This window comes from Bipolaris oryzae, assembly GCF_000523455.1.
Source record: "Bipolaris oryzae ATCC 44560 unplaced genomic scaffold scaffold_277, whole genome shotgun sequence".
NCBI classification, from domain to species: domain Eukaryota; kingdom Fungi; phylum Ascomycota; class Dothideomycetes; order Pleosporales; family Pleosporaceae; genus Bipolaris; species Bipolaris oryzae.
The window spans coordinates 1-21,772 of NW_006911553.1; the positions used below are offsets into that span (position 1 = coordinate 1).

The 21,772-nt window shown below is 51.0% G+C and overlaps 8 protein-coding genes across 8 annotated transcripts; 5 read left to right on the forward strand and 3 right to left on the reverse strand.

Annotated features, from left to right (window-relative positions):
• Positions 1-124: 124 nt before the first annotated feature.
• Positions 125-1,405, forward strand: COCMIDRAFT_9934 (uncharacterized protein; the record flags this gene model as incomplete). The annotated part of the gene is made up of 6 exons (XM_007695161.1): positions 125-167; positions 218-323; positions 375-387; positions 441-1,191; positions 1,247-1,323; positions 1,379-1,405. 6 exons carry the CDS (start codon positions 125-127, stop codon positions 1,403-1,405), a joined length of 1,017 nt encoding a protein of 338 aa, XP_007693351.1.
• Positions 1,406-1,692: 287 nt separating this feature from the next.
• Positions 1,693-5,338, reverse strand: COCMIDRAFT_41496 (uncharacterized protein; the record flags this gene model as incomplete). Its single annotated transcript, XM_007695162.1, has 4 exons — positions 1,693-1,822; positions 1,889-1,928; positions 2,034-3,707; positions 3,778-5,338. 4 exons carry the CDS (start codon positions 5,336-5,338, stop codon positions 1,693-1,695), a joined length of 3,405 nt encoding a protein of 1,134 aa, XP_007693352.1.
• A 6,784-nt stretch (positions 5,339-12,122) lies between these two features.
• On the reverse strand, positions 12,123-13,634 carry COCMIDRAFT_9936 (uncharacterized protein; the record flags this gene model as incomplete). Its single annotated transcript, XM_007695163.1, has 1 exon — positions 12,123-13,634. The coding sequence occupies one exon, from the start codon at positions 13,632-13,634 to the stop codon at positions 12,123-12,125; it is 1,512 nt and encodes a 503-aa protein (XP_007693353.1).
• Positions 13,635-14,237: 603 nt separating this feature from the next.
• COCMIDRAFT_109588 (uncharacterized protein) lies at positions 14,238-15,487 on the forward strand (the record flags this gene model as incomplete). The annotated part of the gene is made up of 3 exons (XM_007695164.1): positions 14,238-14,292; positions 14,344-14,842; positions 15,019-15,487. The coding sequence occupies 3 exons, from the start codon at positions 14,238-14,240 to the stop codon at positions 15,485-15,487; spliced, it is 1,023 nt and encodes a 340-aa protein (XP_007693354.1).
• Positions 15,488-15,638: 151 nt separating this feature from the next.
• On the forward strand, positions 15,639-16,151 carry COCMIDRAFT_109587 (uncharacterized protein; the record flags this gene model as incomplete). Its single annotated transcript, XM_007695165.1, has 1 exon — positions 15,639-16,151. One exon carries the CDS (start codon positions 15,639-15,641, stop codon positions 16,149-16,151), a length of 513 nt encoding a protein of 170 aa, XP_007693355.1.
• A 1,087-nt stretch (positions 16,152-17,238) lies between these two features.
• COCMIDRAFT_9939 (uncharacterized protein) lies at positions 17,239-19,147 on the forward strand (the record flags this gene model as incomplete). The annotated part of the gene is made up of 6 exons (XM_007695166.1): positions 17,239-17,326; positions 17,386-17,511; positions 17,562-18,208; positions 18,260-18,520; positions 18,571-18,697; positions 18,747-19,147. 6 exons carry the CDS (start codon positions 17,239-17,241, stop codon positions 19,145-19,147), a joined length of 1,650 nt encoding a protein of 549 aa, XP_007693356.1.
• Positions 19,148-19,494: 347 nt separating this feature from the next.
• COCMIDRAFT_109601 (uncharacterized protein) lies at positions 19,495-19,701 on the forward strand (the record flags this gene model as incomplete). The annotated part of the gene is made up of 1 exon (XM_007695167.1): positions 19,495-19,701. The coding sequence occupies one exon, from the start codon at positions 19,495-19,497 to the stop codon at positions 19,699-19,701; it is 207 nt and encodes a 68-aa protein (XP_007693357.1).
• Positions 19,702-19,806: 105 nt separating this feature from the next.
• COCMIDRAFT_109590 (uncharacterized protein) lies at positions 19,807-21,153 on the reverse strand (the record flags this gene model as incomplete). The annotated part of the gene is made up of 1 exon (XM_007695168.1): positions 19,807-21,153. The coding sequence occupies one exon, from the start codon at positions 21,151-21,153 to the stop codon at positions 19,807-19,809; it is 1,347 nt and encodes a 448-aa protein (XP_007693358.1).
• Positions 21,154-21,772: the final 619 nt, after the last annotated feature.

Here is a 21,772-nt window from a genome sequence, read left to right on the forward strand (position 1 = left end):
GTGTGCGCGAGGTGGTGGTGTGCGCGAGGTGGTGGGGCACGGTATCGATGACGTGCCCCTCCCACTCCACACTTTCAGACGCGTCGCGACACCTCGCCCATAGCGCGTGCAACAGGCAGACAGGATGCGCTTCAAGGCATCGATACAGAACATAACAACCTTTACGAGTATGTCTCTACCATTTCTCAAGAACATGAAGTAGCTGACAATTACGCAGAGCTTACGGCATCGCTTAATTCGCTCGGCCCGCTTGCGTGGGTCAAACTGAGTGAGGAGCAGGTATGCTTCACAATTATTCCGGAACAGGGCACCCAAGTATGGGCGTAAGTCTAATATCCAACTGTCATCCTATCCCTCGTTCTAATGAAACATAGTGTTCTTTCTATTGTAAGCGTGTAGAAGATTAGTCGAGAAAAGCAGAGCCTTAACATGTGGCGCAGGACGCCATCTTTGAAACCATCAGCGTGCAATCGGCAGCAAACAATGTCATCAACCTTGAAGTACCCCTGGCATCGCTTAATCGCGCTCTGAAATCAGCGGTCAATGCGACATCAGCTCAGATACGCCTTACAAAGAAGGACAATCTGCCTATGCTCGCTCTCACCATCGTTACCACCACATCGTCCAACACATACAGCGCCTTCCCCACAGGCAACAATGATGGCTTCGATACTGCCTTTGACAGTGAATTTGGCGGGGGAAACCGTGAGACAATCGTGACCCAAGAGATACCCGTGCGAGTGCTCGCGCCAGACACAGTTGCTCACTTGCACGAGCCAGCCTGCCGGGAGCCAGATGTGCACATTATACTGCCACCTCTGATGCAGCTCAAGAGCATCAGTGACAGATTTACCAAGCTAGCGCTCGCAGACACAAAGATAGGAAGTACCAACACGTCGGCTAGAACGCGCTTGGAAATCGCAGCAAACATGCATGGCTGTTTGAAGATGAGTATCAGATCTGATGCCATGAACATCTCGTCTATCTGGACCGATCTCAATAACCCAGAACTGGATCCGGGTCACGTGGCAGGAGGGGAGAATGGCATTGCGGAGCACCCCAGTACGCGCATGAAGCAGCTTGGGAGCGCCGATGGGCGAAGCGATGAAGGCTGGGCTGTGGTGCGTATCGATGGGCGTGATTGGGGCAAAGTCATGAGCGTCGGTAGACTGGGCGGGCGGGTCATTGCATGTAGGTGGCCCCATACACGGCACTTATTACCCGTTGTCATGCTGACTTTGCACAGGCTTCTGCCATGAGCACGCTTTGATCTTGTATGTTTACTTGCCTAACGATAATGGCGAGGATGAGTCGGTCTTGACGGTACGTTGATTTTCCCTCCGGTGGATTACTGAACAGGTTACTCATATCAATATAGTACTTTATTAGCTCCTACAGCGCATAGTCATGAGTTCCGAGTATCTTTCTAGTCACCAAATAGTACTACTACTCCTAGGGAGAAAAAAAAGACCCTGTGATCCGCATAATATTACCCAAATCCAAACCACATTATTCAAATTGCATGATGCAGCCTCGCATCCACCCACTGCCCACTCAGTCATACCCGTCCGTGGGAGTTAATTACGTAGATCAGTCATGCAAGGCGACTCAGACCCCATCAGCCAGGGAGGATACCACCAAACCAAAGACGGCTACCTTAAGTTTACGTACGAGCTTATTACTGAGAGGTCTTTACTTATATCTCCAGTCAACAGCCGCTATTTGATCAAGTAACTCTACCTCTGTTGCAATCATCTTCAAATTCGCTTTGGCCTTAGTGAACGGCGCCGTCGTCCTGTCGTAAGGCTTACCGTCCGTCCCGCTGCGACCGTTCTTACCATCTGGCATGCTCGTCGGAAGCCTCCCGAGGCTGCCTGGTGTGGCCAGCAAATACTTGCTGCCTTTGCCTCCAGGCATACCAGAGCCGGCTGGCGAGTGTCAGTAAGTGAGCATCGAAGGATAACTCTTACCAAGCGTGAAGAGAGAGGGAAGGGGAGTGAGATGGAAAAAAAGGTTGTGGTGATCGTACTTACCTCGACCAGGAGTGCCAGTCTGACCAAATTCAGTGGCAGTTCCAGGAACCCCTTTATCAATCACTACAGTCCACCCAGCAGGCCAACTGTTTGACAACGCCAACACTTCTGAATCTCCAATTGTACCTGGTGCCCCCGCATCACCTCCATTTCCACCGTTACCTCCATCTGTTCCAGCCTGCAACTGCACTGTTGGTGCCCTTCCCATCATCGGCATCAGCCCCGGATCCGGCCCACTGCGTCCAAAAGCCCCATCACCACCGTTCTGACCGCTTCCTCCCTTGCCGCCACGGTACAAGATGCTGATGCCCTTTCCGGAAGCAGCCCCCCCTGCGCGTATCCAGCCTCCCGCTACGGCGAGCCGGAGTCGGCCGCCTGCGTATCCCGGATCGCCTGGCTCGCCGTTTTGGCCTTGGCCTGAGACCTGACCTGCAGTCTTGTTGGTCCATTCAAAGCCACTGGCGACGTCAAAGAGGACCAGCGGCACAAAGCCGTTTGTTGCTTGGAAATTTGTGTCCCGAAATTCAATGTCACGGCAGCTGATTTGCACAGTAACCGGGTAGTCCGTGATACATGGAACGCGGAGGGGCAGGTTCTGTAAAACAATCTTTGAAGCGACAATGTCGTAAAGGACAATATCCCCATCTTTATTTGTAACGGCGAATTGGCGAAGGTCGTCTTGAGTCTGGCCCGAGGCTGAGTTGAGCGCTGCTTGTCCTGAGCCGGTGAGTGTTAGAGTCGACGGGAACTGCTTGAGTGCGTTGGTGTCTGGTGAGACGCGAGGTTCAGCCTGGGCGAGCTGCGGCCAGTTGGAAGGGGCCTTTGGTATCGAGGAAACGCTAAATCCTGGTTTTATCTGTCCCGGTATGCTAGTGCTTCCTGAAGACTGCTGCAACCGCCTCGCCCATTCCGCGCCAAAGTGTTGCACTTCCAAGGTATCCTCGTTTTTGAAATACGCAGTCGAGTCCAGCTCACCATAACCCTTGTCCTTATAGTAACTATAGACGCTGTCAACATCGTGTCCGTATGTATTCCCCTTGGCGTAGGAGAACAATACATATGCCTCTCCAGAGCTGGCCTGTGGGATCGAACTCCCAGTCCCACCACCTTTGACCTGTAGAGCGACCTTGCTGCCGTGATGCGTTGCGATGACAGAGCGGAGCTTCTTTTCGTATCCGCGAATCCCGGCGATGGACTCGAAATTGGCGTCGCCGGGGTACAGCATGATGTTGTCACCCGTTCCGACTGCCAGCGCAAGGGCACCAAAGTTGTTCTTGTCGGGCATGGCATACTGTTTGTTGTGCAAGCAGCTCATGACCATGATGTTGCTAGACTGAACGTACGCGCCGGAGCTCTCGGGCCACTGTAAATATTTGTTGTTGCTCTGTATCGTCCACGCAAACTCGTGGGTGACGGGGCCTGCAACATGGCTCGCCCCAGGAGCGATCCAGAAACGACGAGTGACATCCGACTTGGTCCCAGAGTAATGCTTTGCCATCGGGCTCTTAGCAATGCGAAAGTGGTCGGCGTCCCAGTGAGAGAGGAGGATGGGGACATTAGCTTGATTGACGATCATGTGGGAGCAGACATCTGGTTTGCGGACGCCTACTCTACCATAGCCAAAGTCGTTGGCAAACATGGCATTGTTACCGCTGAGAGCTCTTGCGCTGTGACCTACATTATCAAGTAAAAGAGATGAAGTCAGTCATAGAACTAAGGAGTGGAAGGGAGGGCCGCGACTTACCTTGACCAACATTATATATCATGTATTTGGTTATCTCCTCACTATTAGGCAAAAGTGTCGTCTGAATTTTCGATAGAGAAGCTTCACCAGGCTTGACCACTTTGCGCGTCCTTGTCTTGGTCGCTGTCGGCGCTTTTTTAGGTTTCATCCCTAAAGCTCTCCCGTCACCATCAAATCCCAGCGTCTCGACATCGTCCGACTCAGCACCTGCATTCATAAATTGATCCAGTACACTTAAAACCGACTCGGTAACGTAATCAAGCGTGCTAAATACAGCCTGAAGCGTGGCCAATGCGTTAGCCGTAATATCTTTGGTGACAGTCTGCAAGTCCGTCTTGACAAGCTGTCCGTCGTTGTCGGCCAAGTAGCACTCCGGCCTTAGATTCAGAAAACTTATCGTGGGTTGCAGCGGCTCTATTACAGTCACGCCATCCGTAAATGTCCCCGATAGGTCAGGAACATTCTGTCCGGTAGCGATGACCTGCTGGTTTGACGTGTCCACCTTGAAGTTGATCCACTGGCCCTCTTCCACACCGGCTGGTACATCATGAACATATATGGAAATTATGGCGAGGCGGAAGAGACCATAGCTCGGTGCACCGGCCGCTACGATGAGCTTTTGAATCTCGCGGGTGAAAATCTCGTCGGAAAGGGAGTTCTCCGGAATGGCCTCGACGCGGATCTCGGTGGCTGAGCCGACGGGCTGGATGCGGTCTACATAGCCAAAATAGTAGTCCTTGCGGGCTTTGCGGGTGGAGTCGAGGGCCCAGTACCTGTCACGCTTCTTGTTGCGGTCGTTTCGCTTGCGGATCTGTTCTTCTGGACTAAGCGGGGCGGGCGGAGGAGCTGGCGGGGGGGCTGATGAAGGTCCTGAGCTTCCTGTCGTATTTGTCCCTGAGCCAGGGTTGGTAGTTGTTGGAGTTGTTGGAGGCGCGGTAGGATTGCTATTGTTGCCAGGGCTGTTTGGAGGCGACGCTGGCCATGATTGTGTCATTGGGGAAGAGCTTCCCCTTGAGCGGATTGTCTTGCCAAGAAGATATCCGATGCTTCCTATGACGATTGTCGCAATCGCGGGTCCGGCCCAGATAGCAAAGGGTACCACTGGCGCGAATAGTGACCTGCCAGCCGGTGGGATGTCTGCCTCTAGCGGATACGCATTATCAATTTGCACATCAGCTGCAGTGAGACGGTTCATGATCTCTTGCCGCTTGTCTGCGGGAGCTTGACCGGTACTGGTGGACAGGGGCATATGCTGCAGCAGGTAGTCCTGTATTGTTGCGTTCCACTTGGTGCCATCAAATTTGTTGGTTGTGATGTTGGCCGTGAACAGATCAAGGGGTAGGTCTGCAGATGTTGTGTTCTGACCAGAGGGTGCGACATACAAGCGTTGATCACTCTTGCAGCGCTGTGCCACGGCTTGTATGTAGAGGCTGTACGAGTTCTTAGAGAGCTGGTTCATGTAGGCACAGACTGCACCAGCAGCATATTGCTCAGCTGCGCTCTGGCTCACTGCACCATTGACAGTGAGCTCTTGGATGTACAAATCGTAGTCGTTGTCCATAATGATAAAAGTACCCCTCTCCTTGATAATGCGACCACAATTTTACTGTGGAAGCTGGGGAAGTAGACAAGGAGGAGGAGTGAATAGGTTGAGTAGATGGGGATGATTGATACTAGCTCATAGGGAGTACGCTCAAATTATAAACTTATAACCGGCTTCAACAAAACTAGTCTTCCACAGAAAATTTAATAACCGTTTTCTTTGATCTCAGCCAGCCTCTTTCTAGAGCGTCTGATGTGTGCAGCTTTTAATAGCGCATCTAGATCTTCTTAGCTTTTGTGGCGACCCAATCATGCATAGACACGCACGATGGTATTATCTATTTGAGAATAGAGGTTTGCTTCAAGCCACATCGAAGTAAAAGCAATAATAGGAGCTGAATCCTACCGTGATTTTTCTCATCAAATATGGGGCTGTAGGACTTAGTAGTATAATGGAGTTGGCGTTGCACGTATGTCGCATACATGCAACGCTAACTCGCGATATGTGGCACTCTGCGCACGAGCGTCTTAACTCGTATATGCATAGTGATCCCCCGCATCTACAGCACAGACCCTGTTAATATAGGCTTAGGTACTTACACACTAGATGCTATTAGAGCGAGACTTACCGTAGCTGGCTGGAAGTGGTAATTGAAAGATGCGAATTACATTGCAATGGAGCGAATTAGGTGTGAGATGGTCTATCACAAAATGTGATGACACTCGGCTCGGCTACACCTAAGTTATCACATGCCTAAAAAAGAATCTGTATACTGCATAGCAGTATCCGGAGCTGAGCAGCTAAATACATATGGCAATATATCCTTCTCTATCGAGGCTTGACTTGAAGCTCTCAGCCTATCAGACCAGCCTTTGCGGACCTGTGGCTGGCGCAATAGAGTGGGCCACACCAGAGCTCTCTGGCTCCTTGGGCCGACGTCGGGATCACTTTGACGAAGAACCGCCGAGTTCCCATCTACGGCGAGAGATCAGTAGCGAAGACATATACGCCTGCCGCCATCCAGATTCTAGAAGGCTTTGATGGTTTACTCCTACTTTGTTGTCCGGAAGGCGATGGCTTCCATACTATACCCTTCTTGCCTACCTAGGTCCCTGATTGGATTTGCGTTTGAGCGTTTGGACTAGGTACCACCGGCTATAAGAGGTTTGTAGCTGCGGACACCCTTTCTACAGCGTTAAAAATCAATGAACAAGATCTCCGTTTAACGATCAAAGGATTTCGATTAGACAATATCGTTTCCAGTAGCGAGACCAAAGAGTCTATGCTAGGCGGAGCCCGTTTTCTAGTTTGCTTCAGATTCTTAATGCGATGACTCTCACCTATCGTACTAGGGCAATCTCTATTAGAGGTACTATGGTGAACACTGATGATGGACAGAGCGGGTATCCTTCCTCGTTGGCTTGCTCCTAATAGCTACCGTCCTGTATATGTCTCGTGGATTGCTTCGAAAATATCATGCCGTGTAAAAGACAGTCTAGAATATCGAAGGCCTAGCTCTTGAGAACATCATAGCGGATTTCGTACTAACTGAGCTCTCCGATTCATTATCACATACAAATGCGTCATCGACACCGTATGGCATCGCTTCCTTGGAGACACAAAACAGCTCCCTTAATCTTAAAGACTTTACTATAATGTTTTCGCCTTCTCTTTATATTCGGCGTTTTCTAACGAGCAGAGGCTATCTAACAGCAGGCCTTATATCTATCTAGCGTGAAGTCTATTGGATTATCTTTCTTAGGAAAATAAAAGATAGCTAGCTATACTACACCAAGAGATACCTAGTGGATCTCTAAGAGTTAGTTTCTTAGTTTAAAATCTCGTAATAGTAATGAAAATAATCTAATGTCTAACTAGAGTAACTATTTACTAACTTTATAAGAGGATATGTTTCTATATATAGAATTCTGGTTAGTACAGCGAAATATTGAGGTATAGCTAGTGATATCTTATATGAAAAAATTATACCTAAATACTAGCTAAAGAACGAGTTCCGAGGCTATCTACATGCACTTCTTTGGCTATGCACTTCACGTTGCTCACATTAACCGTACTTCAAGCCCAAAGCGACTTGTATCGCTCCCCCACGTTACACCAGAGCCCCAAATAAATCCTCATCCCTCGCCTACCCCCGTCCACGCCCCCGTTCCCAATCACCTCTGGCCTCGTGGCGCAAGCACCAGGCGGAGCGCCCCATCCCATTGCGCCGGGAGCCCGGGAGGCGGAATCGCGGAAAAGCGGAATGCGGTGTCTCGGGTCCGATACGAACATATGTTTGGCTAGGGATGCCATTATCAAGCTATCCAACAAATGTAACACTCCGTGAGGCTATGAATGGCTTACCTGAACGTTCATAGCCCGCCCACAGCCCGCCCACCTCGTTCCCGCAGGCGCCAGAAACGAAGTGTGAGTGAGTCGAAATGGGCATCAACTGAGAAAGTTCAAACGGTGATACTGACCACCTTCGATCCAACATCATTCGATTCCTCGGGTATCGGGACATTATCCAAGCAAGAAGAAACGTCTGGGCATCCCCATCCATCCCACCTTCTCCTCCTACTATCTCCTTGCAAACCCGCATATCCGCACTCCCCCCCACGTATCGTCCGCACTCCCACCCTTCAAGACAAAAAAAAGCACCCAAAATAAACCCCCTCACACCACCAGAATGACCCCAAATATCCCTTCTTTAGGCTAAGCGCAAGGCCCCAAGCTGACAATACCGCTCGGGTGATCCGAAAATAAACACACCCACATGGCCTCGCTGCCCCAGCCAATGAGAAAGCGTGGTGTGCGTTGAGGAAAAGCAAGAGTTACCGGTTTGGGCGGAGATGCAACGTCATGTCAGCAACAAAGGGAGTCATATTAGGAATCAAAGTCAGTCATCGCCAGGCCAGGTCGGTCAGCCCTACAAGCGCTTGTCGCGCTTGTTTTGATTTTGCGTGTGTGTGTATGCATGGGAGAGAGTGGAAGAAGCTATTTTTGGAGGTGGGTTTGGGCCTCGGTTAGGTGGGCTGGCGGGATACGAAGGGCGTGCGTGCGGGACCGGCAGAGGGGGAGTTGGAGGTGTAGCCTTGGGGCTTGTGGGCATGTTGCGAGATGGGTGCGTATTGGAGGGGAGATAGGGATGGTTGAGGGGGGAGGTGAGGGAAAGATGGGAGATGGGAGGGGAGGGAGGGAGGTATGATAGGAGAGGGTTGATTGCGGGTGCAACGAGACAAAGGTATTGATTGCTGGTGAGGTGTCCCGAATACTCTGCTACAAAGGTATGCAAATATTGCTGGTTCCGTCAATCGATAGAGATGACATCAATCTTGTGCCTTGCTGCCTGGATTCTGCACCTCGTTGTGTTCCCTGCATATGCACATTCCGACTCGCACACCCATGACTTGTTCCCAAGGCGTTGGATACCGATGGGAATCGAGGTCCAGCGTAATCCTCAGGGGTCCTCGTGCCATGTGCTTGCTGCTGGTCAGACTTTCCCGGCCTCCTGGGCTGCCACAATACCTGCTCGCTCGTGGCTGGTCCTTGGGGTCATTCGAACATGGCGCATTTCCCAATGCCGAGTGGCCGGGAAGCCGAGGGAACGTGTGAGAGCATGCAAGATGTATTGGATAAGGATCGGGAGTCAAGCTTTCAGGCGTGCATTATTTGCTGTGTGGGTGAATAAAGTCCGTGAGCGTTTTCCTCCTCAGGAAATTACAGTGAGTCCTTCGTTCGGGGAGTAAATCCTTCACAGCCCTCGTGGGTGTACAGCCCGCGTTGTTTTAGCATAGGTACCTTACCGTACCAGACGAACGTTGGTTCCTGCATCCTAAAATACCAGTGTGGAGACATGGCCGCTCAGCTGAGGGCTGGCAGCGGTAGCTATACCCAATAGAGGCATATAGTTGCCCACTATGATAGTAGCGGGTGCTAGAGGGCAGTACAGCTGGACATTGTGCGCTGAACGTACCAGGATGTACCAGAGGCCGTCGCCGAGGGCTGCACACGTCGCCGAAGGGCTGCATGACGAATGCTACCGTTCCTATCGCCCAGGCACCTTTTGGCATAGACAGGCATAAGGGTGTGCGGGTAGGGCTAAAGCACAAGCGCTCTGACATGCACCTGCAAGTACGTATGCTCGCGATGGTGTCGAAGCAGCATCTTGGCTAGTAGTGTTGTAATTTGATTCGCCTACCTCAGGATTCCTCCAAGCCCCCCTCATCTGGGCGGCGGCCCCGAGTCCAGAGCAAGATGGTGCAACGTTGCGCAGGTGTGGTTTGCACTTGGACACGGCTCGCACAACGAACTCTGGCTACGCACGCGTGGCTTGCTCAGAAGCGGCATCTTGCACAAAAGAACATGGGCTGCTCCGATAGGATTCCTGCCATGGAGTAGTAAGAGCTGCGCAGTGCAGATGGTTGACCGAAACGGGAAGTGAAGACGACCGGCAACGATGCTGCATGACTGTATCAAGCTGTCCAATGACATGGTAAGGTACGCTTATGGATGAACAAAGCCGTTCGGCGAGGAGCTCGCATGGGCCGCCCAAGGCCATGGCGTGGGGGAGGTTGGAAGGGGAATATGGTTGCTGCGAAGCCAGTCGTCTTTGCATCGTCATATTCTAGTGTCGTCATTGTAAGCAGCGATTGAGAGCAGCATCAAGACGTTTGGAGCAAACTCTCGCATCTTCTGCCTTACACATGACGAAGCACGTGTAGAATGACTCTTCTTTTCGCACGAGAAACTCACCAATAAGCAGCTCCGTCCCACGCTTTTCTGCACGCTTCTGTGTAAGTAGTCAGCAAGCCAAGTTAAGCTGCGCACATTACATACTACGTACATACACACCCATCCACACTGTCTGCCCATGTCGCTCGGGCCCCCTGCCCGTCCGTGCATTTGCATCACATTGCGGCTCTCTCACCCGGCGGGTCCCTTTTTTCCACACTGCCACGCCCGCCTAGCACTTATTCCTGTCTTCCCAAGCGGAATCCCTATGGCGCGTTGCTGCGCACCCCCGCCCGCCGGCGACTAACGGCTACGGATGACTAGATCGTGGCTTGAACCAGGGCCGCGCGCCCGCCACCGTTCCACCGCTGTGGTTGGGCAGTCCTAGTAGGCATGTATGGTCGCGGGATAAAAAACGATGGCCTGTGCGTATAAAGACGGTTTGGATGCCTGGCTGAAAAAGAAGGCGGAGGGAAAGTTGGAACGGATACTACGCAAGCTCACAAGCATCCGAGCGCCCTTTTTTATCTCCATTCCTTTGCCCGTCCGGTTCCCGAGTGGTACTATTCCTATTTCCAATCTCCCGTCGTCGTTTCTAGTCGGCCTTTTGTTTCATATAAGTCGAGTCCGCTTCTCTCTTTTTGTGTCTTGGTTTCAGTCAGACATCCATTCATCCATCCTTCTCTTTTACGCCTTCCTTCAGTCATCACCACGTGTTTCTTGTTTTAGCACCAACACCATCCGCTTGGATACTACTCCGCATACTTGTCTTCTTGGCCAAACCTGTTTCACTCTCGACACTTTAGTGCAAGACATTCTCATCTGCGCCATCTTTCACATCAAACAAAGTCTAAAATAGACTTCAAACAAAGCACATTACCAGAAATCATCAAAGTCTCCGCAATGTCACCATCAAACACCCAGGAGGACGCCGCTGCCCAGGGCCGTGGCGGATACAACTAAGATTCGAACGGGCCGTGCCGTCAAACCATATCGGGACTCACCTTGGAACACATCAGCATTGCCGATGGCCTATTCTCTCCTTCGTCCAGAGTCTCGGGCCGTCCACTCTATGCCATGACGATATCATGATGAACATGATACCCTCCATTTCCGCCTTTCAACTCAACCACTTATCAACTTCCCCATGTTGATATTTTCCTTTCCTCTTTCAACACTTTCAACACATTCACCATACTTCATCTCTTGTATTTTTAGTTCCTCCTCCCTTTTTTCGTTACCTCACCCCTCCGCTTCTCTTTTTTATCTTTCTTTCTTGGATCCAGGCATAGCGAGCGATGGCGTTAATGGAAACAAACCTTAGATAGGACAGGGATACCACGGATCAAAGGCATTACTAGGCGTTTATTTTGGATACAAAGGAACATCTTGGGATACCCCTTTCTCGTTGTGTTAATGAACATGTTATGCTCGGGTAAACAAAAGGAGCATACGGGTTTTTGGGATATGGCATATACAATGTGGGAGTTTTTGGAGTTTGTTATATCTTACATTGACCTTTTACTATTTGTTTGAATTGATACTTTTAACTGGGTTTGCTCGTGTTCTTGAAGGCCGTTGGGTTTCCGCTTTGAGACTCCCAATCAGAGCAACACGTTTACGTTGATGGCTTCTAGTAACCACCCTGCTGACTTTGCTGCTATTTGATAGGACGTTTGATGCTAACCCTTCCACTTTTGATATTGCTGTTTGGGGTTCTGGAAACCCGACAAGATTGCATGAGAATGTCACTACTTCCCAACGCAGAACCTAACAGGATACCAATGTCAGCGAAATGTCAATTACAAATCTCCGCCAACGATAGCCACACATAGACTGGCGGCCACTTTTGAGACTCCGACGATCCATGCGTGCTGTGCCACAATCGATACAGCACGGACAACGTGATGCTACAAGCGTTGTGGCTTGTTATCAGAACACATCTGCTTAGCCCCTCTTTGGGGCCTTACGTCTGACTCTCGGGGGGGCCAAAACCAAAGAACGCCTTGACGGTTCTTCCAGAACATTGCACAGCGTGGCCAGGAAAGGGGAAAGGGGCCGGGGTGACTTACTTTTCGAAAACAACCCCCAAAACTTCTTCAACATCCCCGCTCTCGCCTCGGCCCGTGATACGAGCCAGGGCGTCAGCAGCGGACCGTAGACATTCGGCAGCGACCACAATATCCACTTCATCTGCCTCGCCGTCAATTTCCTCATCGGTCGCACATGCAGCTGCCGACGAACTATCGACAGTCGTGAGAAAGGCAGAGAGGTGACCGAGACACTCGGCCAGGAGAAGACGCTGACGCTCGGTTGCACCCAAGGATTCTTGCCATATGCTTGGATCGGGGTCGGGATCAGAGTCGGGTACAAGTGCCGTAGTCATAGATTTGAAAATGTCTTGCAGAGTGGTGAGAAATGCCGGTATATTACCAGCCGTGACTTCTTTGCAAGAAATAAAACATGTTCGGTCTTCAGGTAGCCCCAGCGCAGAATGGACTTTCTGCTTCCATCTTCGTTGAGCGGCGTCGAGAGCAGAGATCTGGTCGCTCTTGTTGATAGCGACTATAACATTGATGCCAACGTCAACACACTGCTTCGCCGTCTCCATGACCTCAACATCCATATCGGCTGTGGCATCCTGGACGACAATCAAGACATCTGACTCGAGGGCCCTTTGCTTAGCGCGCCTAATGCCTTCTTGTTCTACAGCTCCAACCACGTCACCACCCACTAGGCCAGCCCTGCGTAAGCCAGCCATGTCGCCAATCTTCACGAGCCATCCACCCAGATCCAATCCTACCTCGACCACATCTCGCGTTGTGCCAGCTTCCTGGGAGACGATGGCAGCATCTCGCCCAACGATACGATTCAGCAAGCTGCTCTTGCCTGCGTTGGGTGCTCCAAGAAGCGCGACACTAATACCATTGCGCAGCAATTCTCCGCGTACAGCGTTGGAAATGTGCGCCTCCATCTGTGTGCTCAAGACCTGGACTTGGGATGCAACAGAGGCGCATAATGCTGCTGGTGATTCATCAAAGTGTTGGTCTTCGGAGAAGTCGATCAAGGCTTCAAGCTCGCCCCGCGCTTCAAGTAGGAGTCTGCGCCACTTCTCATAACGCTTAGCCAAGGAAGAAGTCGTGCCCCTCACGGACAGCTTGCGTTGCTGCTCGGTAGAAGCTGACAAAGTCTCGCCTAGCGACTCGATCTGGGGCAGGTTCATGCGATTGTTGGCGAAGGCGCGTCGGGTAAATTCTCCAGGCTCCGCATATCGGATTTGTGAGCGCTTGAATGCTGGAGTTCCTGATACTGTGCCGCATTCAGGTATGGCTGCCAGCACTGCACGGACAACTGCTGGACCTCCATGTACATGTAGTTCCAAAACATCTTCGCCAGTCACAGTTTTGGGCGCTGGGAAGTACAGAACAAGGGCACCTGAGTCAAGTATCGTGGCAGGCGAAGGCGGCAAATGCGGGGCATATAATCTCCGGAGAGTCGCATGCCTGGGCTTAGGGAACTCAGTGGAAGGACAGAGGCCTTGGTATATCTGATAGGCGTTCAGCATTTCGCTATGCGACATAACATGGTCGGCCAAGGGTCACCAACCTGCCTGCATGCTGGACCAGAAACGCGAATGGCGGCTATTGCAGCCCTTCCAGGAGCAGTAGAGAGCGCATAAATGGTAGAGTCTTCATGATTTGCATGGTATAGACGGCGCTGCGATTCTCTCAAGGTGAGTTGGACATGGTGGTGGGGTTCATGGTGCAATTCTCTGGTGCGTAAGCAATTTAGAGAATTGAAGACATAGTGAGATGAAATAGTAGAATTCCGCAGTCTCTGATGACATGTGCGACTGAAAGCAGCAATGTTGGCTCTCATTCCGAGCTGATTGATCACATGTTGGCCATTTTCGTCGATGTTTTCAAGACGGGAACATGGGCAAAGATGGAATGGTTCCACACCTCCACAGTGGTCCGTGCATACGCTAAAATAATTTCTTGAGATCGTCGCTGGCTTGCGCCTGCGCTCCAACCTGCTCATCCTGCTCGTCCTGTGCCAGAGCGACGAAGCCTTTTCTCTCTGAATACACACGCTTTGTGTTGAACTACGAGCCACTCTAGGCTTCTGCGATACAAATACTAGGACGACAACCACTCGTTAGTGACGCGCCACCGACGACACCATGGCTTCGGACGACCTGGTGTGGTCCATTATCGGCACCGACTTTTGTAGTTTCAGTAGGCAATGCCATACAGCTCCGCGTGGGAATTGAGACTGACTTGTGCTAGAGCTTAAAACAACAAAAGACCAGACGTTTTGCAGAAACGAGCACAATGTATCGGGTTACTGCTCAAAGCAGTCCTGCCCTCTTGCAAATTCTCGATACGCCACGATCCGCTCCGATCCCGCGACCGGAAATCTGTACCTTTACATCAAGGCCATTGAGCGCGCTCATCTTCCCTCACAATGGTGGGAGAAGATAAAACTTCCCAAAAACTATGCTCAAGCTCTCGAGCTTGTAGACCAACATCTTGCCTACTTTCCCAAGTTCCTGGTTCACAAGAACAAGCAGCGTCTCACTCGCTTGACTCAAGTGAACCTGAGAATAAGGCGGTTAGCCAAGGAAGAGGAGCGCCTAGGAGAGAGGCTTGTGCCTAGGCTCGCGCCCAAGGTTCGCCGACGAGAGGAGGGCCGAGAGCGCAAGGCACTTGCTGCTGCAAAGGTCGAGCGCGCAATTGAGCGAGTGCTGATTGAACGTCTGCGCAGCGGTGCGTATGGCGACCGACCGTAAGTCCATCCCTTTATTTCTGCCTGCATGCCCTGCTATGATTATCACTTTTTAACCCTGAGGTCCACTATGAGGATCAAAAAACGCAACACTCTAATTTTTTAATGAGCATCAACAACACATATTGTTCTTCTAGTCATTACTGCACTTTATCCAGAGACTGACTTGAAGACAGCATCAACGTCGAGCCCAATGTCTGGAAACGAGTTATGCGTGGCCTGGAGAAAGAAGGCCAGCTCAAGGGAGATCAAGACCTCGACGACGGTATTGAGGATGAGGATGAGGAGAATGAGTACGAGCAGGAGATGGAGAACGGTGTTGGCGAGGTTGAGTATGTCAGTGACATTGAGGGCGAATCAGACGATGAGATGGAAGACTTTGAGGATTGGATCGGAGGCCAGAGCCCAGACGATGGCACGAGCGGTGAGGATGAGGAGAGTGGTAGCGATGAAGAGGAAGAAGATGAGTCTGAAGACGAAGACACGGAGGCGCTTAAGAAAACGCTGGCGAATCTCAAGCGCAAGCGTCCGGCAGGCCCACCGCCGAAACCCAAGAAGAAGCCGTCAAAGGACTCAAAGGGCCCCAAACGGAAGATCGAATACGAAATGGAGAGGGCGCCGGCAAGGGAGGCTATGCACATTTGATACCCATATGGTTATCCTGTTGGCGTTTGAGTTTGCCATTGTGAGAATAAGTGCACAATGAATTGGTGCAACATGTCTCACAATGGCCAACAGAGCAAATCATATAACAAAGGTTTCTGTCCCAAACTCACCTCTTGCTTTGAACTGCACCATGGCTCAGCTATATGCAATTTCAGGCAGTTTATTTCCCGCGTCAGCTACCAAGGCCGACAAAGAAGGATTTGAAGATTTGGCGAAAGCGTTAATTATTGCAACAAGACAGCCCATTTACAACGCTACAGAAGATATTGATGGGACGCTAGAGTTGTTAGATGCGCATTCTGCTCCTGAGTGGCAGACGGGCCTCTTTGTCGGCATGGGTCTCGTCTCGCCCATATGCGCTACGCTTGATACATCGACGCGCAAGTTACGCCGCGCTGGCAAACTCATGCACCCGCTGGCAAACTCATACAACGGAAAACTAATTATGAGAAGAAAGCATGTAGGCGCTAGAGGCGCCAATCCTGGTGCTGGTTCATATGAACAAGGGTCAAATGACGTATCTGCACACAATGAAGTTTTTGCGCATCTTGATATCGGCACGAGTAACGAGTCGGCGGCCACGCCTGAAGTTGCCGACGAGCTGGACCGAGTCATGCGTCCGGTTTCTTTTTTGCGAAGATGAGTCAGAAAAGGCGCAACATGTATGAGATCATTGATTGGGAACGCAGGGCACGGGGAGAGTGGTGGTGATGATTGATTTCCCAAACTCATGTATTATTTTTCATAATTGCACCAATGTAACCTTTTTTCAATAAACCAGAGACACAAGGATATATCGGCAAGAAATTTCGGCATAGACTAAATTCACTGGCTCTACGTGTAGCCTCGTGTCGGGGCGCGTGATATGTATATTTTCCTTTTGAAACGGGTGAACAGGGCATAGGAGCAGGGGGAGGGATGCATTGCATGTGATCACAGCGGTTGGGATGTAATGTGACAAGCACAAGCAGGACGGATGAAAGAGAGTCTAGTCGGTTGAAGCATTCCCCACAGACCTCAGAGCCTTCTGCCCCACACTCGTTAATGTTAGCCTTGGTCACACCACACTCCATGTATCCGATGTGAATGGGGATCTGCCCTCGAGGCGTTGCGGAGACGCCTCCAACTGCCTGGTTCCGATAGCTCTCGAACTTTGGAAGCTTCTTCGTGTTCCCTGCAGCAGTACCCGTGGGAGGATAGACAGGGCGGCCTACGCCTTTTGGCAAGCCGTCAAGCAAATGTCTTGTACATGCCGAAGCTTCGGTCTCTCTCTCGGCATCACAGGGTCCGGGGCAGCAAGTTGCCTTGGTAGCCTCACGAGCATCAGCCATGTCCGACATCATCGTTGCCCCGGCACTGCCCAAGACGGCAAGCCGGCCAGCTACTGCAGACGTACTTGGGGTAGCTCGAGCGAACACGCGACAAATCAAACAATTGGAGAGCCCTGGCCCACCCCAGATGGCCGGGTAGTATCTCTTACTCCGCACGCCAAACTCCACGGGGTCTGGCATCCATCCATGCTCAACGATCCAACGTCATCCGCTCAAGCAATTGTGGGGATGCCGCCGCTCAACATGGCTTGTTTGCCGCCAATCCTGGGGACATGGTGCGCAGACGCGACAGCATGCTACAAGGCCTCGTGTTGGACGAGCCTTTATTAAGAACGAATCTGTCGCGCTCCTTGTCGTACCTCGCTACCCACCCTCTCTCATCGGCTTTGCAGTCTCACGATGAAGAAGTTCTACGGCCTCAGGGGCACGCAGCTCAATATTGCCATTGCTGTTATAGCAGGCACAGATTTTGCTCTTTTCGGTTATGGTATGTGTCTTTGTACAGCTTCACATTGCTGGCTCGACTTCAGACTGACAATGCTTCAGACCAAGGTGTTATGGGCGGTCTGCTCACACTCAAGTCTTTTGTCAGATACTTTCCCGAGATTGACAGCGTCAACCCGCCCCCTGGGAGCTCCACGAGCCATGCTGCGACAATCCAGGCCATCACTGGTTAGTATTCTACACACTGCATGTAAACGTCTAGTCCTAACATCGTCCAGTCGGTGCATACACCCTTGGTTGCTTTTTCGGCGCAGTCGCTACCATCTGGCTTGGAAACATGCTTGGACGCAAAAAGACCATCTTTATCGGCTCTGCTATCATGGTTGTTGGCGCTGTCCTCCAAACTGCATCTTTTGGACTTGCTCAACTTATCGTCGGACGATGGATTACCGGCTTCGGCAACGGCATGAATACCAGTACGGTCCCAACATGGCAATCTGAGACTTCCAAGCCTCACCGCAGAGGCCAAATGGTCATGATTGAAGGCTCTCTCATTGTCTTTGGTGTCATGTTGAGTTACTGGCTTGATCTTGGCTTCTCGTTCCTAGAGCCCAGTAGTATCGCCTGGCGCTTCCCTATTGCCTTTCAGATCATCTTGGCTCTGTTCATCATCGCCCTGATTCCGGGTCTGCCTGAAAGTCCACGTTGGCTAGTGCTCAAGGGCCGAGAGGACGAGGCACTAGAGGTCCTGGCTGCGCTAAGCGACCTTCCTCCAACCGATAAGAAGATTGAGGCAGAGTTCCAGGCTGTCAAAGATGTCATTACGGAAATGTCACAAGGTGGTTTCCGCGACTGCTTCAAGCTCAACAGGAACCGCAACTTTCACCGTACTGTGTTGGCCTATGTCAACCAGATGTTCCAGCAGGTGAGTTTTACTGGTAAATTTGGCATGATACATTCTGACGCCATGTTCTAGATTTCGGGTATCAACCTCGTCACATACTATGCTGCTACCATTTTCGAAAACTCGATTGGCCTTTCTCCTTTCTTGAGTCGTCTCTTGTCTGCCTGCAACGGTACTGAGTACTGGATCGCAAGTTGGATTGCCATCTTCACGATTGAGAAGTTTGGCCGCCGTTCTTTGATGATATTTGGTGCAGCAGGCATGTCAATCTCCATGGCCATTCTGGCTGGTGCTACTAGCAACATTGGCAACAAGAGCTTGGGATTGCTCGCGGTATGTTGCTTTACATATTGATACACTTTGCACAGAACTAACGTATGTAGACTGTCATGCTTTTTGTCTTTAATTCATTCTTCGCCGTTGGATGGCTAGGTATGACATGGTTGTATCCTGCTGAGATTACCCCATTGTCCATTCGTGCCCCAGCCAACGCCATTTCCACCACAGCCAGTAAGTTTTCTGCACGAACTAATTCCCTGTCCCTACTAACCCGCTCTAGACTGGATCTTCAACTTCCTAGTCGTCATGATAACACCCCCTGCCTTTGCAAACATTGGTTACCGAACCTACATCATCTTCGCCGTCATCAACGCGGCCATTGTACCGTCCGTCTACTTCTTCTTCCCAGAAACCGCATACCGCTCCCTTGAGGAAATGGATGAAATTTTTCACAACACCACAAACGCCTTCAACGTTGTCAAGATCGCAAACGAGCTTCCACACCGCTACGACAAGCGCGGCGAGCTCCTCATCAATTACGCGGACACAGAGCAGGCGCACGAAGCAGAGCGTAGGCGCAGTTCCGTGGTGGGTGTGCAGGCGAATGGGAGATCATTGGAGAAGGATACGGAGACTAAGGAGCATGTGGAGAATGGGGGTGTGCTGCATGAATCGAAATAGGTAATGCGTTAATAGCTTATACGTGACGGAATACCATTTTGATACTTTTTTCCCCTGACTATGAAACTACTCGATTCAATTAACTTTAACTAAGGAAATGCTTACCCCTTGGCCTGATGTTGCTATGTCCGGTCCCTCGTATGTAGTTGTCTTAGCGGCAATTAAGGTAGTGACAGCCGATGCCTTCCGCATACTCCGCATTCTCCGCACTCGACCATATTTCCCCTCTTCTTTTGCCTTTCACTGACAAAAAAACAAAGAAAGACAACGAACATAATCAATTCTCCGTTTACTATATCTTACAATTGACCAAGCCACTATCCAACTCTTCGAACAAGACCAACCAAATGTTCTTCATCCCCTTCGTCATCTTCCTCGCAATAGCCTGGGCCATCCTCGGCGTTCTCCTCGCAAAATGGCTCAAACAAGCAGGCTACGCGCGCCCATTCCGAGGACGAGAATTCACTGATACCGAGTTATATGGGTCCGGGGTAGGAGTAGGGAGTCAAAGAGGGATACCAGACTTCGGTCGAGGCCGGTTGAAAGGCGTTTAAAAAAAATCCCCCACCTCCATCTTATTTTCTAGGAGGAGGAGGAGGAGGAGGAGAAGGAATAAGAATTCAGTATGTATAACTATGCATGTTGCGATATAGGGTCATTTACGAAGTAGTCGCCACAGGAGCGCCATACGGCACAGCCTTCACACTCTTAACATCCATATGCCCATACCCCTTCCCATGCTTCCTGTCCTGCCGCGTCCACTCCTCCATATCCTTCAAAAACGCCGCGTAATTCGCCTCGTCGCTCAGATCAATCGGCTGCTCATCCTTGCCCAACTGCTTAATCTGCGCGCCTGCCACCACAAGCGAAATCCCAAACTCGCCATCTTCCATGCGCTGCTTAATGGTAGCGTTGACCTCGCCTGCGAGGATCTGGCGCGGAAGTTCGGGTTCGAGACAGGTGGGGCGCGCGAGCCCGATGCCGTCGACGGCGGAGAGGGCGTTGAGCATGGCCGGCACGGTTTTGAAGCCGCCGGTGACGTAGGTTTTGGTTTTTGAGAGTGAGGGAGTGATTTTCTCGGCAAAGTCGAGGAAGAAGGCTTCGCGCTTCTTGGTGGATTCGCGCTGGTGGCTAAACGCCAAGTGCTCGTACGTTCCACCGGATAGCTCTACAAAGTCGAATGAGTTGGACTCGAGGAGTTGGCACAGCGTTGCTGCATCCTCGGTGTTGAAGCCTTTATCTTGGAATTCGACCGAGTTGAGCTTGATGCCCAGGATGAAGCTGGAGGACGTGCGTTTGCGGATTTCCTGCCCGATTTCGGTGACGATGCGAGCGCGGTTTTCGAGGGAGCCGCCGTAGGCGTCGGTGCGGAGGTTGGTGGTTGGAGAGAGGAATTGCGCGAGGAGGTAGCCGTGGGCACCATGTAGTTGGATGCCGTCGTAGCCGGCTTTTTCAAGATACTCAGCCGCGTGGGCGAAGCCGTTGACGACGTTTTTGATGTCTCCCTCGGTGGCGGCGCGAGGCTTTGCGAAGGTCATGCCCATTAGGTTATTGGTGAGCTGCACGTCAGAGGCGGAAATGGGGTTCTTTTGGATCTCTTCTGTGACTTGTCGTCCTGGGTGGGATACTTGTCCCACCATCAATGATCCATGTTTCTTGCCTTCGGTTGCAATCTCCTTGAACATTTCGAAGCGTTCGCCTTCGAACTTTGCGTCGCGGGGGATAATGGGGTTGCCGGCGGCCTCTAGGTGGTCGTACTCGATCATGATGTTTCCAGTCAGGATGACGCCATATTCGCCTTTGCCCCATCGTCGATAGACGTTGACTAGTTCCTTGGATGGGACACCACGGTTCTCTAGGACATCGGGGTCGAATGAAGAGAGGCGCTCAGTCATGGCGCCCTTGAGGAACCGGTTCTGCGCAGTGCGTTTGGAGAAGACGAAGTCGAGAGGCTTGCCCAATGGAGCTGGGTCCTTGTGCTCTGCCTCATATCTTTGTGGTGCCATGTTGAAAATGTGAAAAAAAAATAGTCTTGTTAGGTGTCTTTAACAAAAGTAGGAACAATATCTGTGTAAAAGGTTCTATATCTATATGTGTTAGAAGGACCAATTACGACGGAAAGTTCTAGTCTACAAAAGCGCGTTGTTACCAATCGAAGTTTTGCTGTATTTCTAAGCTTTCCTATATCTGTTGTCTACTATGCCAACAAGCAGATCCATAAATACGTCATAGAAAGCTCAATATGGGTTGGCATTCGACAGTGCTGTGTTGGCGAACTTGCTTCGGCAGACGTGCCTCGGCAGGGCTGCTACCGGCAAATATAGGCGAATTACAAATCATCATCTGAAGGGTTCTTGCCGGCTTGGGTTCGGGATTGGGCTAGGGTCGTTGGTGCGGACAATTGTGGGGCGGACGAGTGGCCATGAGAAGTGTAGACGGGGTAGTTGATACTATCGGCCCGATGAAACTTTTCGTACCATAACTCATTGGTGGACTATATGGTGCTCCATTGACTGAATGTTAGGAGATACATCAAGAAAACGGGAAAAAGAGGATTAATTTGTGCAAATGGAAGTGCAGAGCATAGTATAGGCAAGAGGTAGTATGATACAATTTCGAAATCGT